At 39.5% G+C, this 18770-nt stretch overlaps 2 protein-coding genes across 2 annotated transcripts; one reads left to right on the top strand and one right to left on the bottom strand.

Moving 5' to 3' along the window:
* Positions 1-2246: 2246 nt before the first annotated feature.
* Positions 2247-6804, top strand: cdo1 (cysteine dioxygenase, type I). Its single transcript, XM_029510708.1, has 5 exons — positions 2247-2492; positions 3493-3570; positions 4154-4311; positions 4826-4995; positions 5836-6804. The coding sequence occupies exons 1-5, from the start codon at positions 2323-2325 to the stop codon at positions 5863-5865; spliced, it is 606 nt and encodes a 201-aa protein (XP_029366568.1). The 5' UTR covers positions 2247-2322; the 3' UTR covers positions 5866-6804.
* A 2412-nt stretch (positions 6805-9216) lies between these two features.
* Positions 9217-18726, bottom strand: cep78 (centrosomal protein 78). Its single transcript, XM_029510334.1, has 17 exons — positions 18634-18726; positions 17923-18133; positions 17026-17294; positions 16741-16916; positions 16475-16547; positions 16288-16391; positions 15960-16134; positions 15716-15829; positions 15358-15422; positions 15138-15240; positions 14185-14302; positions 13879-13921; positions 13606-13755; positions 13394-13471; positions 12547-12728; positions 11288-11447; positions 9217-10775 (listed from the first exon to the last, which is right to left on the bottom strand). The coding sequence occupies exons 3-17, from the start codon at positions 17285-17287 to the stop codon at positions 10212-10214; spliced, it is 2367 nt and encodes a 788-aa protein (XP_029366194.1). The 5' UTR covers positions 17288-17294; positions 17923-18133; positions 18634-18726; the 3' UTR covers positions 9217-10211.
* Positions 18727-18770: the final 44 nt, after the last annotated feature.

Genomic DNA, 18770 nt, shown 5'->3' with positions numbered 1-18770 from the left:
AATATCCACACAGAGGCGTACGTGTCTAATTTTAAAGTGTTACTGAGTGTTACTGAGGTTCTTAATATATGTATATATATATATATATATGTATATATATATGTATGTATGTATGTATGTATGTATGTATGTATGTATGTATGTATGCATATCTTTGATTTGCTTGTTTTGCCAAAAATCTAAATGTATTTTAAATGTTTGGGTTTTTAATTTATCAGCAGAGCCAGTTTATTATATATCAAATTCATCCTTTGGCCTTCTTATACAGCTCAATATTATAGCTGTTGTGGTGAATTGAAGTCGTCACCATCTGATACCAAGACTTTGTATTTATTTTAGGTCCAAGTCACAGCCAGCAGGTGGAGCACAAGTCCAGCTGGTATTGATGATGTGGCAGGTCAGAGGAAAACTTGGCACCACATCAGATGCAAAGAACATTCTCTTCCCTTTATCCTGCCAGCAAACACAAAAGCTTGAATGTCCTCTTTGGATGGAGAGGATTTTCCCCAGACTGACTGACACATGTTGCAGTTTTCCTCCTATAGTATCGCAGCACAGCTGGGCCTGTCTAACAAGCAACAAAGAGACAATCCCCCCCATATCCATGTCCTGGTATCTTAGAAAATAGAAAGTGAGCTGTTCCTGTGCAAACAATTCCCCTTTTGATTCCTAAATCAAAGCTGGCATAGAGCCCATGAGCATGGCACTGTGGCAACTTGGTACCCTGAAATCTACCCTGGTGTTAGGGTTTTGTTTTTTGTTTTCTTCTGAGCTACAAAAAGGTTTTGTGTGTTATCTGCACCGCATTGGAGGTGAAGCACCCTCAAAAAGGTTTGTGTTGAGGTTGTTTTTCTTCATCAGGGGCAATGGGTGGAGCAGTAAGGGTAAATGGCCTGCATATATCCATGAAGGAATGTGTCCGTAAGAATGATTTATGATACGCTGCAGGTTTGTGGAGCTGCCAAACGGGCTAATGGAACGTCCCGTTAACTGAGTGTTGGATGTGATATTGAGAGGACAGAGAAACATATCTCTGCTTGTGGCTGACCCGTCCTTATGTGTACGATTTTTTACATGCACTCTGTATCTGTCTCACAGCTTTTATTTGTTTGTTTTGTTTTTACTTAGATTTCCTCCGACAGATCTGGCATATGAAACCACTACCAGTCTACCACAGTTTTGGAAACTTCACATTGCAGATGTAAAGGTCGCACCTTCAGATGTGAATCTACCCGCATAAGAAGAATATGATATTTTATTCATTGAGGGCTTCCTACTTTGATTTTAATAATTAATAATTCTTTATGCATTTGAAATACAGGACTTCTTAATTTCATTCAATATTTTCTTATCATGAGATAAATTACTTGAGTACTTTTCCACCAATGCTTATTCATGCTTTTATTGCATGTTTTTATTGCACAATCCAACATTATATTGTGGGTAATTAAGTAAACCATTATGTATTTGCCCTCTAAAGTCTCTCCCTTTCGTTCCGCTCTCCTCTTATATGCTTTAGGGATCATTGTTTCTTTGAATATATGGCTTCATAAACTTGTTATAGTTCTCATACAGCAGGCTAACCCTACTATTAGTACATCTTTTCTTTCATGCATATCATTGCAAGCGGTAATCTCTTGATGCAACCAAAATATGGGTGATTATAGGTCTGAAAATGAACCACATCAAATAAGAGAACTATGCAAGATGTTGTGTTTCCCCAAAACACTGTTGAGGCCATCCAAGCCCCCCCACCACCCCAAAGCCACCCATTTTTTCTATTTCTATTTCATTTTCATCCTCTCCTCTTGTTTATGACACACTCCTAGTGCAGTGTGTTGATGACCGTGTTTCTGAGGAGCGGGACAACAAAAAAGAGGTTGGTCATCTATTGTTGGTCAAATGCCACAGCCAGAATGGAAGAGGGGGGGAAAAGGGGAGGTTGTGTTGTGACAACGTGGTGGAATTGGACCCAAAGAGGATTAGTCCAAGTTCTTACTGTGTGATCCGAATAATGAATTCATGTTAAAACATGCAAAAAGTTTCTATGACATACCCTTTATAGAATAAGTGTGGACAAACTGCAGACATTTATTTATCCACGTGGCTTAATTAAGGTATAATTACCAAGCTCATTTGAAATAAGTACTTGCTTCGGGCGTTTACCTTCTGCCATAATGGTACAGTCCATCACCAGCTCCCCCCTGAATTTATACGCTCAAACCTATAAGTACTGAGTGTGCAAGTTGGAGAGAGAAACCGGTTGAATTTTCTGAAACAAACAACCTGAAAAGAAAGCAGACTCCGGCACGACACGAAGAGATGGAGCACACCGAGGTGATGAAGCCAGAAAGCCTGGATGAGCTGATCCAAATCCTGCACAAGCTCTTCGAGAGTGACAGCATCAATGTTGAGGAGGTCCAGGCTGTGATGGAGTCATATGAGAGCAAACCACACGAATGGGCCGCGTATGCCAAGTTTGACAAGTACAGGTAAATTATTATTGTTTTTTTAAGTTTGTTTTATAGTCCCACTGTGAACAAATCAGATATCACTCAGTTAATATTATGCTGCTGCACTTCGCACTTTTGCTCTGTAACCCTCTGTTGTCTCAGCTGTTGCAGTCTTTACGACTGCACAATGTGATTTTTATGCATTGAACTTTTGATTACTTTTCTCTGATTTATTTTTTTTTTACTGTAAAAAAAAACAACATCTGAAGGGTGCTCATGTTATTTATTATATTTATTAATTGTATAAACTACAAAAAAAAAAAAAAAAAAACTCAACTGCATACTAAACAGGCAACAAGTTACTAAAACATTTTGCGTCGGTCTAATGTTTAAACCGTGGAAACTACTTGTTTCCAAACAGGACAAAAAGGAAAACAATAATAATAATAATAATAATAAAAAAATACAAGAAAGTAAGTTAGACAGTATAACACATTTCTTTTTTTAAAGGTTGATCCCAGTTTTAGGCTCCTCGCTATAGAACAGGCTGCAGCCTCCTCTATTCAAGCTCCGGCCCGGGTGTTGTGCTGGCTGAGGGGCTGAGAGGAGGGAGGGAGCCGGATCACCCAATCAGCACCGGGAACCGACCCACACCCGCTAATGTATGCAGGGATGGGTGTGAGTGCCGGGGCAGAGTCTGGGGCAGTCTGCCCGGAATGAGAAAAACGTGCCGAGTGTAGACAAAAACCGGGACGGAGGGGGGAGAGGATGTGGATGTGAAAGTGAAATGAAACAAACCTTCAGGGGTTAAATGTCACCCCCACCACTTTAGATATCTGTCTGGAAGTTCATGCTTATTTTCTTTGGCAAATGCCTAAAAGTATTTTGGTATTAGAAGGAAACGTGTTACTTTTGGTTTGATTCATGTCTCATGTTTACCAAAAGCCTCCGTGGTCGTGCTCCAGTCGTGTGGCAAACAACCTGTGATGCATTATTACGCAGTCTGTCTGCTCATTTAACACACTGAACTCACTTGCAGATACACCAGGAACCTGGTGGACGAGGGGAACGGGAAATTCAATCTCATAATTCTGTGCTGGGGAGAAGGCCACGGCAGGTGAGATGCCTCCACATCCAAGAGAACAATTAACAAGAAAAACACCTGCTGTATTATGTAACTATGAGAACTGATGCACTTTTTGGACTAATAACATTGTTCCCTCGGGTCATTGGTTCATCAGTCAGATTAACAGCCTTTTAGACACTCTAGGTCACATATTCAAGGGATTTTTCTCTAATGATATTAGCTAATGAAGGTGAGAGAGTCCAGCGATCTCCAGACTGACCTAAAGCTCATGTAAATAGATACTATTTGATCATATCTGTCACATGACCCACTTTGTCAACAAACGGCACCCAGACAACTGATAATGGCAGGTGGAAATGTAAGAAATGCATTCAAAGTGGAATGAAAACTCTCTGAAAAATATTTATGACCTCTACTCCTGCAAAAATATCTTTCCTTAACATTCTTCGTCCGTCTGTTGGCCCTCAATTTGGGCCAATAAACTTAGTGACAGAGAAGTGACACGAATGATTATCCCAACTGAGTTTTCAGCTTCACATCCAGAAATCCAGAGGAGGCCGGAATCATAAACCATTCTGACTCTGTAATCTCCTGTTTCTTGAACGCTTTGCAGTAGCATCCACGACCACACAAACTCCCACTGCTTCATGAAGCTGCTGCAGGGTCAGCTGAAGGAGACGCTGTTCGAGTGGCCAGAGGGTAAATCCCACGGAGAAATGGTTCAGAAGTCACAGAGAATCCTCCAGGAAAACAAGGTTGCCTACATAAATGGTAAGAAAACTGCACTTAGGGCTGTTAGAACTCGTAATATTTGTCTATTTGTGCATGGGGCCGATTTTTTTTAAATGGGTTAAACGTTTCAGAGCGGCACAAACATGTTCAGTACAAGAGAGCAAAAATCCAGCGCATGTTCTGTTCCACGCAAGATAAGCTGATGTGACATGTTTGACCTGCAATATGCGTCACTTTGTTACCGTCCGCAGCAATGCCAAAGTTTCCAGCCCTGCAGTTATATAACGTCAAATTGGCCTCACAGGAGTTACCAGGCAGGTTTAGCTTTACAACGCCTGATATTCAGATCTGTCCTCGAATCCCTGCTGGCTCTGTGAGAACATGCAGTCAGCAGAAATTTGAGGTGTGCTGGTGTGATGTTTGGGTTCAACTGGTGATCACACAGCCCTGTACAGAGCCCCCAGTAACCACCTCTGAGCCCAGTTCCATGGCATTCCAGCAGCATACACCGTCTAAATGTATGTTGTCCGCTCCTGTGTGTGTGTCTGTGCAGACTCCATCGGCCTGCATCGTGTGGAAAATGGCAGCCACACAGAAGGTGCAGTCAGTTTGCACCTGTACAGTCCTCCTTTCCAGTTGTGCCAGGCCTTTGACCAGCGGACAGGGCACAAGAACACCGTCCAGATGACATTCTGGAGCAAATTCGGAGAGCGCACTCCATTTGTAAGGGGCTTTTTTCAACCTTAATACATGTTCAGTGAATTTACATCCCACAGAAATGTCCATCTGTTTTATGAGTTAAGAACAAACTGTAACAGATTTTTGTAAAGTCAGGTAAAAAAAAAAAACAAAAACACACAATCTAAAGAAAGGAAAAACAATAATCTTTTAAACTCTCAGTGCATTAGATACTACCATGCACAGGATCAATGTAAACAGTTAACAGAAAACACAGCTCAGCCTCCAAACTGTTGAGCCCCATAAGCAGGAAGTGGGAAGTTTTTACGGTGTCGTGTTTTTCCCATTAAGTGTTGCATATAAGCATTAAAGTAGCACTCCTTCAAGACTCGAATAAAAAGTTTCCATTTGCTGCTGTTTCAACAGAAATGCTGCTTGTTTTTCATTCTTTGATTAACCTTTTAAATATAAGTTTTCCTCTGAAACTGCAACTCGAGGATCCCTGCCTGCCTCGACCACCCTGCCAACAAAAGTGGCCTTATCTGAAAATTACAAGTTGTATAAGCATACCTTGACCATAACACTAACAATTCAGTGCATTTGATTGCAACACAAAAATGAATGAGATAAGATAGCAGAGAGGTGGGAGTGTGAGTACACAATGATCTTAACCCAACACACACCTGAGGTCTTCTCAGTTGTGGTCTGAGGTTGTTTGTTTTGACAAATGATCAACTGGCAGCTATATCTTGTTGGAGAATTCATTTGGTTTCTGATTTAACCTTGGAAGAATTTATTTCCTTGAGAGACTAGATATATGTTATGCACTGACCTGACCATCTAACCTAATTTCTGATTTTACTTTTTTTTTTTTTTTTTTTTTAGGAAACCACAGTCTCACAAGAGAACAACTAAGGGTCACCAAAAGAAGCTCCTAATGACGAAGATGATTGCATTTACAAATGACAATGTTTTGAAATTGATTCCAGTGCTGGAGAAGCAAAATATGGACTTGCTATGACTAAACAAAGCATTTATAAAATCAGGACCTGGCCAGTTCAAAAGGACAACCCAGTAATTAGAATGGCTTTATCGCTGCCCAGTGTGAGCTTTGCAAATACTGATGAGCACAAGATGAATGCATGAATAGGCTTGGACATGGATTGAATATGCCTTTTGTTTGCTGGAGACCCTTTTCCAAAAACAACGTTCCTGTCTATGAGCTGTGCAACCACATTTTTTTATAGCCACCAGCCAAAAAAGCTGAGCTAATCCTTTTTTTTTTTTTTTTAATTGGAATATATCACTGTTAAAGTGCTTTTCTTAAATATTATATATATCTGCAATCAACGGTTTTGTTCTCAGCGGAGCATTTTCATAGATGTCTTAACTGCAGTTTTTACCACTCAAAATATTCTTAACACCTGTTGGAAGTTGTGATGAAATGTTGTTTGTACAGTCTATTAAAAAAAGAAAAAAGAAAAAAGAAGAGTTGTTCATTTGGAGGAAGAAATGTAAAGCTTTAGAGTTGTGTTGTTTCTAAAAGTGCGATGCTTGTAATTTATTTACAGTATTTACAGTATTCTGTTCATAGCACGATGCCATGTTAGTCCTAAATGTATTCAGATTTGAAGGGATTTTAAAGGACGGACTATTTCCTATTATCAGCAGACAATGTGTTTAGATAGAACTCAAACTTTTTTCTCAGGATTCTGGCATATTTTCATTGTAGCTGTAAATATATAGTTTGTAGGTTCACAGCATATCGCCTCTTATAGCACTGTCAAGCCATGCATGCTTTTTTTGTGACACATCTGGCCATTCATGTAGACCATTAAACATGATTACCCTGCCACAGAAGCTTGTCTTTGTTTTTAGTATTTACTGAGCCACATTCACAACTCATTTCGTGTCCCACACTCGATGCAACAAGCACAGAAAATGCATTGCTCTTTCCAACAGACCCGCAAGCTTCAATATTGAAGCAAGTGCGCAGGGATTGCCATCTGTACTTTGATTAATTGGTGGCTAGCTCCGTCATTTATATTCATGGTTAATGGTGCATGGATAAAACTGTAAATGTAACCAGATTTTATTGGTGTAGCGCAGCCATCTCATTGTGTTAATGTATGTATAACTAAAGTTTAGAAAAAACACAAGAAACTTGTGCGACGAAAAATGGACCAGACTCAGTGATGGCAACAAACTTTCACCCTGCTCTATGTCCCCTACAGATAACATCCAACTAGGCCAGTGAGCGGTGATAGCTAACATGTCTTTGGGGTCATCAGGGGGGAACCTCCTTTCGCTGGTGTTTCGTCCAGTTAGGCCCACAACACCTCCAGAAAGCCAGACGGTGATCACTGGCGTCCCAGAGTCACCCCCTAATGCCAGCCATCACCGCTCCTCACACAAAGACAACTGTCTCAAACAGCAGTGAACATTTTTTAAAATCGGCTTCCATAAGGGAAACGTATTGTCTGAGAGTCATCAGAGCTCAGTACGGTCAACATAAAATAAGGTCTGCGGCGACAGCGAGCCGAGCAATCAGACAGCAGTAAAATCCATCTTCCAAAATGAATTGAATTGAATGCGTGATTGCAGTAAAGTAAACCATCTTTTTGCAGTGCTACGTGACAAATTGCTAAATTCAAAGGTTTTCCTAAATAAAATTGGCAGCACAAAAAGACATCAAATAAAAAACACACGTCACTTGCAACCATTTATCACTATTTGCCTTCGCTCAGGGCACAGCACCTCGGCCTGGTCGATAAATACCCTCTGGTTTTCTCTGTGTAATGCCAGCGGCCAGTGTTGAGCAATAACGACAGATCATGTGAAGCAGGCCACGGTCACTGTGTGAAGGGCAGGAGGATTTCTGATTTTCATTGAGCTTTAATCATTCAAAGCAGTCACAGGATTAGAACTAACACATTACTGAAGAGTCATACACGTGAGGTCAAGCCTAGATTAGGTGATGATGTGCGTTACTACGTTTAATGACTCTGTCTGTGGGTTTGCTTCACACAGCTGTCAAACAAAACGTCATGTCACATAATCAGACTCAGCTTGAAACTTTTTCTTAAACTGCGTTGGAACAACACTGCTGTGGTTAGTAGTCAGTTACCAATCTGTGATCTGCGGCTTTCACTGCAGCTCAGGTCTTAAACATCCCATAAGAGGATCCTGCTACGGAGAAAGAGCAAGAATATAAACCAACAGAAGCAACAACAGGACCGCTGAACACCACATCCATGCAATTAAATCCAGTCAGTGTGCCAAACAAATGTAATCAGACTTCTTATTAGACTTCTTTGTGAGATTTTTCTTGTGGTGGTTCTCTTTATTTAGCACTTGCTGTGAGTCACTTTGAATTCAAACAATGTGAGATGGAGGTAAATGACGGTGGATGTTGACTTTGGGCGACACGTCTTGCTGGCCAGGAGAGGAGGAGGTTATAGGAATTTAGCCTCACCAACAGCCCAGTAATTTCTGCTTTCCTGGAAACGTGTCAGTTTTCACGTGGTTTGTTGTTAGCGGAAGTATCAGCGTTGGACTCTAACTTTGATGCCTGAATCACTGTTCTCACAGCTGCAGCAGCGGTCTCCATTATCTCTGGACCAGTTATAGTGACAATCATTAAACACTGCAGATGTTTTCACACTGTTCTGTTATTTTGTTCTGCCGGAGCTGACTGAAGGTGCAAAGTAGAGTCTGGTGCTGTGTCCCGCGATGATAACAATTAGCCTGTGTTGTAGAAAGTTATGGCACTGAAAGACGGGCAAGAGCCTTGATAATTTACTTATCAAAGTGGACTCATTGATAGTACTGTACATTGGTTGTGAAACACTCATTCTAACAGCAAATTGCACATTTGTTGCACTATCAACACCAAATGACTTATCAGCCCTTTATTTCATGCCATGAGGGTGATAAAGTCCTGCTTCTTCATCTCCAAGGCCTATTAAGTATTTCAGTTGTGTGATAGAGGAAATGATAGTTTGCATTCCATAACATAAACTGAGCCTATACTGCCAGTGTGTGATTAGTCACAGAGGTTGAGAAAGTGTTGTTTCATATACCAGAAGTGCCACTTTAAGAACACAAAAGCACACCACACCCCGGGTTTTCAAACCAGCAATCAGTGTGCTCAGCTTCGTTTCCTTTACTGGCACAGGCCTGCTGTTTTTCCAGCAGCTCAACTTCTACATATGGTGGATGAGGACATCTCCTAGAGTTAATTTCACTTTCACACTGACTATGCAATGCCCTTACCTCATGTTTTTTATTTTTTAAATCATTGGAACTAGATTAGAAAAATCCAAACATTAATTACTTTTAGAAACAACTTCTGCTGAACAGTGAGAACACAAAGAACTGTAGCGATCTGAGCAATGAATGCAAAATTTCTTTTTTTGCTTTAAATTCAATAAATGTGGAGATGTTATCAAGCTATTTTTAACTTTACCTATTTTATGTGTTTGGTTTTGAAACACAGTTGTATACCACAAGTGGCCCAAAAGTCAATACTATAATTTGGGCCAAGTCCCTAAATTAGGAAAGTTTCCAAAAGAAGAAGTTCCCTCAAAATGTGAAGGTAGGGCCAGATCATAACTTCGTACACTTTGCCATGACAGTTTTTTTTCCACTTTGCCACATCTCAACAAATAACAGTTCAATGCTACGTGTGGCCAAAATGTCAGACAGGATTGTGATGCACACTGCATTTCTTAGTTTTCATACTGTTTCTAGTACATGCATACATACAAACACACATTTTACACTTAAAGTGGAAGCAAACACAAATTGGTCCACCAAAACAGTAGGTGCACAATTTAGAACTGCTTACATGTATATTATAAAATACAACTTTGAAAGATCAGCAGAATATTCTCCTAAGAACAATTAATGATTCAGTTCCATTTCATAAATGATTTTTTTTAAATGGACAAATTAAAAGTAAACTGAATATATATAAACTTAATAAAGAGACTTTATTTAAAAAAAAAAAAAAAAGGGGGGTAAAATATTAATACAAACATAGATTACATTTCTGTGCACCATTCCCCTTTAAGTCTGATATAAATTTTGCAGGGACATTTACTCCTGCTTTGGCTTGAATTTTAATTGAACCGTGGTCATGGGCTTTCTAAAGATTTTAAAATAAATCTATACTTAAAGATTTATAAAATCTAACTTATACACATTCTTAAAATGGACATAAAGCTGAAAAAGCTTTTCATATTCCTCCAGTTATCTGGTCAGAAGGATTCGTCATCTGACTGCCCCCTCAGAGATATGGTCTGCTGCAGAGTGGCCCTCCCATGATAGACTTCCCCCACAAGCCTTTCTGACCCTGAGTGATCTGCTGGAACCAGAGGTCCCTTTCCCCTGGTCCTGGACTGTTCAGATCCCACAGAGAGCACATCATGAGACCCATTGCTATGGAAAACATGTCTTTGAGCATGACGGTTTTCATATCCATGGGAACCATTACTGTAATGAATACTGCTCTGCTGAGAGTTGCTGGTGCTCTTCTGTTTCCTTGGTGAATTCTCAAAGGTTTTTCCAAAGGAACCTTTATCAGAGGATGTTTGACTATGGAAACTGTGTTCAGAACCTGAGTCATGCTGGATATTAGACTTAAAATATCGATCTGGTTCCCTGTCTCCTCCCAAATCAGGGTCTACTGCAAGTCCAGAGGCTTTACAGAAGGTCGCATCCAGAGGCTTGTGTTTATGTGAACACTCCCTTTTAAAGAATGAAGATTGGGGGGAAGCGGTGTGAACTGGATCCCCAAAGAGAGCAGGTTGGCCATCGCCTTCCTAAAGATAAAAATTCAGTGTTCATTCACTGTTTGAAGTTATCTTGGGCATACCTGGGAATTTCATACTACTACCAAAGACGAGGACAGAACAAATTAACAAAAAACATGATCAAATTGGAAATACTCAGAAAGTGGCATTATTTTGCAAGTTCCTCTTCCTAGTTCTCTTGATAACATGTCGAAACACTCCCATTTCAAAGATAAAGTTGAGATCAAATATTTTATCCCCAAACAACACAATTGATTCGAGATTAGCCCTGGTGCCTGCACAATTTCTGGGTTCAATATTCAGGCCAGGAGCCCTTCACTGTGGAGTTTGTCTGTTCTCCCCATGTCTATGCAGTTTCCCTCCAAGTGCTCTTTCAGGTTAATTTATGACCTTAAATTGCCAATAGGGATGAATGTGAGTATGTAAGCATGGATGTTCAAAGTACATGCAAACATGAAAATATAACATTGTGTGACAGTCACCTGCCATTGGCAAACATATATTGCAATTCAAGTCCTTACCAATGTGAAAGCATCATGCTTAGACCGGACATCTTGATACTTTCCTCCAAGCAGTGATGCTGCACCATTATGTATTTCTATGGTAGAGGAGAGCTGGGGTCTTCCGAAAGGTTGGAAGTCTGACTTGTCAATCCCAGCCATTGCAGACAGCTGACCTAGACTACCCCCCGCCACAAAAAAAAAAGAAAAAAGAGAAAAAACATTTCAGATTTCAACTAAAGCTCACCAGTTGGATCATGCATTTCAGAGCCTGTCAAATAGTCTTATAGAAATTGGTAAACATTAATAATTGCTTTCTTCCAAGCAGGTTGCCTTTTTCCCCACCGGAAAGTAAATAGAATTGGACCGCCAAGCAATATACATCTAGATTCAGGTGGTGTGGACACACGAGGGCACATATCAATTACTCATCCTGTGAAATATATTATAATATTCCAGAATTAAAAAGCAATATTTATATAATTTAACTTGTAACTTGTTTATATAAAGTCTAGAGCACAGTTCACATAAATTAATTCTCCATTGTTGCAGAAAGCTGAACAGGATATGCAGGATACGGAGCACGCATTGTTCATACAAAGTTACTTGGCTGGCTGCAAAGTAGCTTTAAGCACATTGGGTAAAACAGAAATAAACTCTTGTTTAGAGTGAAACTGAAGGCTCTGTGATAACATAGTAGAAATAACACAGCTTACTGGAAACACCTGCAATAGAATATATGAAGAGGGTTCTCAAAATGAAACAGAAAACCAACCTGGTGATGTTAGCTATTTAGAAAGAATAGCCCAGCATTTTAGGAAGAACACTTGTTTGTGCTCTTCCCATGAGAGGTCATTCTTTCGTTCAAATCACACATTAAGATTACATAAGTGTTCCACTATAACTTCTGAGTGATGATGCACTGATATGTGTTCTCTATATTTCTCTATATTCTTTACATTTATAAAACTTTTCTTTATCACGCAACGTTACTTGGGAATGAGTCTTATAAAATATATCTATTGTTCCATCTTGAAAAAAACTTTTGGTTTGTCTCTTTTTGTGTGGGACAGGAGGCAAATGCATCTGCTGTGAACAAGAACAACAGTTTATGTGAAGCTGTACAGCAATATAAAATAAGTCAGAATGAAACCATTGCTTGACCTGAGGTCTGTTCTGGGGCAGCTGATGAAAGGCACCGGATGACCAGGTACAAATAATGAAACTGAAACTTCAATCAAAAATAAAGCACTGTACTGGGAAGTTCTCAGAATACACACCCAGCATCCTTGAGGAGATCCATGAAAGCATGAAACTTAGTAAATGAGCTTTCAATGCTCTCAAGTACAGCCTCATCTTCAAGAGCAGCGACAGCTGCTGGGGCTGATCCAGAGCCAGCGGCTGCAAGTGCTTCTGACAAGGAATGGTTGGCATCACGAAGACGGGCATTCTCCAACTCATACTGCATAAAAATTAAGATAGGACACAATGGCATCAATATTCATTGTTTTTCTTACAAATGACCCAATGGTAACACTAAAGATGTAGACATTAAATAAGTTGGTTACGGTTGACTTGGTTTCCTAAACTATGACGTACGGGAATAGGGATAACCTGGCATGAGCTGGAGCCAATCCCAGCTCACATTGGGCAAGGGTGGGGTACACCCTGGACAAGTTTCCAGTCCATTGCAGCCTGGCATGAACTGTCCATGTAAATCATCTCTCAAATCATGTCTCAACAATCATCTCAACATCAAAAGATCAATTATAACTAAATGAACTTACCACAGGTACCATAGAAAAAAAACAAAGTTTTCTTGATTTGGCAGACATAAGAGACACAATACAAACATGGCCTACAGATGGTGCTGCATATGAATATCAACTTGTCTTCTCAAATAATTTCTGAGGGTGTAAGAGCAGGCACAAACCTTTTCTATTTCTATGGATTAAAGCTGCCATGACTGATTAGAGCAAAGTGTTGATGTTTTTTTTCTAAACTATAACTTCCTAAACGTTGCCCCACTCTCCTAGACTCTGAATATAAACATTGATACTAATAAGAACTCTAAAACTAAGTCTATGCCTAAGCTTTATACTTGAATTTTTTAAAGACTACCATCACCTCCATGAGCCTTGACTCTGCTTTGAGTCTGGCTCTGCGTTCCTCTGCCAGCCTCAGGCGACATTCTTTCAGCTCCATCTACAGGACATAAATAAGAATGCACTATTTAAACATACAGGATGCCTCAAATGTGTCATGGTCGAACAGTTAAGATCCAAAGCTTTTTCTTTGTGCTTACAAAACAGTTTGCGATGTAGCCTGTGGTAACTGACCTGCATACGTTCAAGCTGACGCCCAGTGATCCTGTCCTGGAGATGGAAAGAAGATGGCGGCGGCTTTACTTCCACTACCACTTCTGCCTCTTCGTCATCATCCTCCCCCTCTGAATGTGAATCTACAGTAACCTTCACAGTAGCTGCACCCTAGTTAAAACCAGGTATTTAGACAGATGTCAGAACAATTTGAAAACGGTTTCATTGATCACTTGTGTTTTTTTTTTTTTTTTTGGTAAGGGTTATGCTGTCTACAAATACAAGAAAACTTACCTGAAAACTCCGGTCTGCAACAGTTACTCCAGGCGGCAGACCTCTACAATAAAAACACCACAGAATATTTGTCTTTGATGGACATAAATAACAGTGACAATGTTATTTAATGATTTCTAAATATGTTACAGAAAACTTTATTAAGGTTGGTCGATATGTTTTGCAACTATAGCCTTAATTTGTGACTACATTCTTTTATGTGATATGTGTTTTACTCCATCTAACTTTTTAAAAATTAAATGTTTGTATTTTTATTTTTTGTTTGTTTTTTGGAATTGAAAGTGAATTGGTGGGTCAACATTTCACCTCTGGCGGCCAGCTCGTGCAGCGGCACGCCATGGAATGTTACGAGAACGGGAGTAGGGCTTCTGTGTCTGAATAACAGCTGAACTCCGTCCTCCATTAGATTTTCCTTTAGGAAGGGCTGCACAGAAACAGATGTGTTTGCATAGCAGAACATTAAAACAACGCAATTGTTAACGATGCCGGGATTTCTTAATGGCAAGAAGCCATTACAAGTTAACAATGACTATCGCCCCTCAAATTTTCTTATTTCTAATGTAATGTCCATAGTGAGTGAATGAGTCTGGTGCTTTCATGTTTAGTCATTCTACATAATGATCACCAGGACAGCAGACCAAAGCTTAATGAATGCATGAATTACAGGTACAGTGCTTTATAGTTAGGAAAAGTTCTATACATCACAGATGTAAAACAAATACAATCAATTTTGTTTCTTCATCAGTTATTGTTTACCACAGGGAATTTCAATCAAAAGTACTGAAAGATATATCATCAATTAAATATTAAACGCAAAGCCAAATGTCAGAAAGCACAAAAATTAGCCTACAGGTAATACATTCCATCTTAAGGAGATTTTAAGAGATCCAACAGTGTGTGTTGTACTCCCTCTTGTGCAGAGTGAAGACTTGCTGTGCATTTCAACTATGCCCTAATGCCTAATCTGCAGTCCAGGAGACGGCTGAAGAAGACTGGGGAGATTTGAGGCGCCAGACATTTAGGGAAAATTTAACACTTATAACTTCACCAATTACACAGTTCTGAAACACAAAATGTATATTTTTAGTCAGCTATTACCATAATATTATCTGCTAGCTTTTTGTAAGCCTTGTTAACTACTGATCTCTTGTCATAAAAATGTGTGGTTTATTTTTATTTTAACTAAAACAACACAAACCCAAATGATCTGAAATTATATACACAACACTGTGCTTTGGCAAAAAGAAAGATGAACATACCCATCCTAAGTGTAGCTTTTCCTTTGAATGAACTGGATGATAATCGCTTATTTGGACCAGGAACTCTCTGTGGCTCAGCTGCTGCAGGCTTGATCCAGTGGAGCTACAGAACAACATTATAGAGATAGATGTCATTAAATCTCACGCAAACCTTTGTGGCAAATAGCAAACAAATATGGATACACTTCAGCAATTTTTGAAAATGTGCTGCAGCCCTGACCTCTAGTGACTGTCCATTAGCGTTCATTAGCACCTTTTCAATTATGGTTTTAATTAAGACCTTCTCTGTGAAAAAAGAAAACAACATAAAAAAACAATTCTCCAGCAGGAAATGTTTTTTATTACGCTGGTACATTATTGATGAAGTAAAGGTATTACAGAAAAATATTCTGATATGAGCCAAAAATTGTAAAATCTTAAAATTAGTTACAACTAGGACATATTTAAACAAAAATCTAAAAATGCTCACCCACAAAAAAAGTACTGTGTAAAAGATACAACCCACTAATCATGTATCATTTTGTAAAGCTTTACCTTGTGTGAAAAAAAATCTTGACTTGGTTAAGGTAGCTTCTTACCAACTAAAGGGTTACTACGAATATCCAGTACACAAAGAGCAGAATTCGTTTTCAAGGCTTCCAGTAAACAGCGAGCTCCTTCCTTGGACAGACCACATCTCTGTAAGTCCACAGCTGTTAGAAAATAAATGAATAAATAAAAGTCACCAAAAAGAATTCCAAAGAGAAGTTCCTATGAAAATGAAAACAACACAAAAAATTACCTTATTTTTGTGCTAACTCCAAGTCAGATATGTCCACTAACCTTTAACCCAGAGGTCTTCAGCCAGTTCATTTGCAAGAGCAGCAACACCCCGGTCCCCAATCAAAGTATTAGAGTTAAGGGTGATACGTCGCAGACCTCCCATTCTCTCAAACTGTGGCAGCCGATACCTCAGAGACTCTGCCCATGCAGTACCATGCCTCTGCATGGCCTGATGCTGTGGAAAACACTTAGCATTATTATACATGTTGATATTTTTACGTGTTTGATATTGGATCAATTCATTGCCGTTAATAATTTATGACATGTCAAAAAAGTAGACATAGACGAAAAGTTCATGCCAGATAAAAACTTTGACATCACAGTACACCTTTATGATGGTGGCCATATGCTCTGCCCCTCTCCAGGTGAGATTGCATCCAGTAAAGTCTACTGTTCTGATGTTTGAAGAATATTTCACACTTTGGCAAATCACTGTAAGATATGAAAATAGCAACATGTTCACAGACAGTATGGTCTTGGCTTTCAGAAGGAAAAAATACTCTGAACAAGCATACCTTCCAAGCCCTCATCACTGATTGGGCAGTTAGCCAGAGATAGGTTTTCCAAAGAAACATTTTTTCCTAAACCCTGGAAAAGAACCCATTATTTTTTAGTTTTTAATGACTTTCAGAACATCTCCAAGATGACAATATTTTCTGTGGTCCAGAGAAAACATGGTTATCTTCAAATGAGCCAATATTTCTGGGCCAACCTTTCGAAATGAGAGCAAAAAAGGTTACAACTTATTTGTTTACCCTAAAAAAATATTTTAATATTTTACCTTTGTTAAGGCAATGAGGTCCCTCTCTCTCAGTGGAAGTCCATTGAGTTGCAGAGTCTTAATATTAGAGGAGACAGCCAGACACTCTCTTAAGGCCTGACACAACTTAAATGTCATGTCCTTAGAGCGAATAGCCGGTATCTTCCTCCTGAAGCCAGACTTACAGTATCTTCTATCTGAAATTGGTTAAGGTGCGTAAATAGCGTGATTACAGATGTGGTCCATTGACATGTTTAATAAACACATAATAAACACAAATAGTAAACACAGGTAAATGTGCCTTACCTGTGTTTCCTGAACCCAGAGTTGTTTGGTATGTACTGCTTATTGCAATATGTTGCAGGTTTTTGTTGATGGAGATGGAATTAATAATGGGTGGCCAGTCTGCCAGTTTAACCCGGTCTCCATTGAAGTCCAGCATCCCTTTGTCAAGGTTCATCTTGACAGCAGGGAGAGGTACTGATTCCTGTCTGGCACAGGCAAAGTCATAATACACCATGAAGTCCTGGGCGCCCTGTCGCCGAATCTGAGCACTGTCATGAACCATCTTCGATCTAGGAACAAAGAAAACAAAGAAAAAAAAAAAAAGACAGGACAATGTTCAATGTCATGTTATACTATGAACGAATGTGGTGTTGTTGTTGAAACGTGGTCTGCATGCACCGAAGAATTGTTTTCCTCTGTTGTGACACTGTATGTTATGAGTTTATAGATTAAAAAAATAAAATAAAATCCTATAATAACATAACTTACTCAGAGGCTGGTTACGGCTGCATTAAACGGCGCTTACATTAAATGCCAATATTAAAAATAGCTACTTAACCTTTCAATAAGAGAACAACTGTTAAAAATGCCCAGTATCGGCTTTTAGCGCTTTGGAAGTCAAAACTAAATACAAACTGCAAGTCACAATCCGGACGTATGTTTTCCTGGTTTCTAACTGAGCACTAACCTGAAACATGCTGTAACATTTCTAGTCGCTCTAATAATAATATTAATTATACTAGTAGTAAGGTGTTAGCATCCATTAGCTAAGCTAAGCTAAGCTAAGCTAAACGCATAGCAACCGTTGGCAAGGAAGGAAGACAGCAGGCTCTCGCGCTGCAGGCAGAACATTTTAATCGCTTTTTGTTTTTTCGCATCAAAAAGCGACATTAATCAAACATAAAGAGTCTATTATACCTCTCTCATTTAATCGAAGGCTCTACCGTGGCGGCACTGTGATCTCCAGCTTCAGACCGCTGTTCTTGTTGTTTTGGACGGCATGAAGCAGCGAGCAGTTTGAAGTGGCGCTGTTGTGACTGAAGAGCTTCCGGTCCTTCCGCTGCTCTCCATCCGGAGTCCTGCTGTCCTGCTGCCACCTACCGCCGCGGAGAGGTAATGCACCCCCACCCTAAAAAAAATAAAAATAAAATAACAAAACAAATATTTTGTCAATCGTAATCATATGTGCTACTATCAGTAAATGTAGGGTAGAAGGGGGCGGCCTCCTTATCATCAGCTCATTGTTGTCCTCTATAGTATGGAGGACTTGAGCTTTTTCATTCCTCTAACACTTTCGAAGAAGTACATGCAAGGCTGTGTCCAAATCCCCAGACAGCTCCATCATTAAGACTAAACTGATCAATTGCCAAATTATTAGAAATCAGCATCCCTATCAATTTATCAAGCATTGCACTTATAAGCAAAATGACAGTGAATCAAGGAGTTTTGAGGGGGCTTTGGCTGGATTGAGGACCCAGGTAATTTATTACATTATTACTGCGTCGTTTTGAAGAAGTATTTTTAAGACCATTACCATTTTAGGTAGTACATGTATTTCGGGCATATAAATATATAACTAAATACAGCTTTGCTTGATCATTTGACCACACTACATAAGTTACAGCTTACCTCAGTGTCTTTATTAAGATGATCTAATTAATGGGTAGTTGGAAACAACCTTTGCAGCAGCATTTCAAAACAACGCAGGCAGCGTGTTTCTTAAAGCCTGCTATAAGAGCTGCCTCTTTGTCCCACCCAAAGTCTTA

Source organism: Echeneis naucrates, chromosome 9, assembly GCF_900963305.1.
Source record: "Echeneis naucrates chromosome 9, fEcheNa1.1, whole genome shotgun sequence".
Classification (NCBI taxonomy): domain Eukaryota; kingdom Metazoa; phylum Chordata; class Actinopteri; order Carangiformes; family Echeneidae; genus Echeneis; species Echeneis naucrates.
The sequence above is the reverse complement of the archived record's forward strand: the minus strand, read 5'-3'. Positions and strand labels throughout refer to the sequence as shown.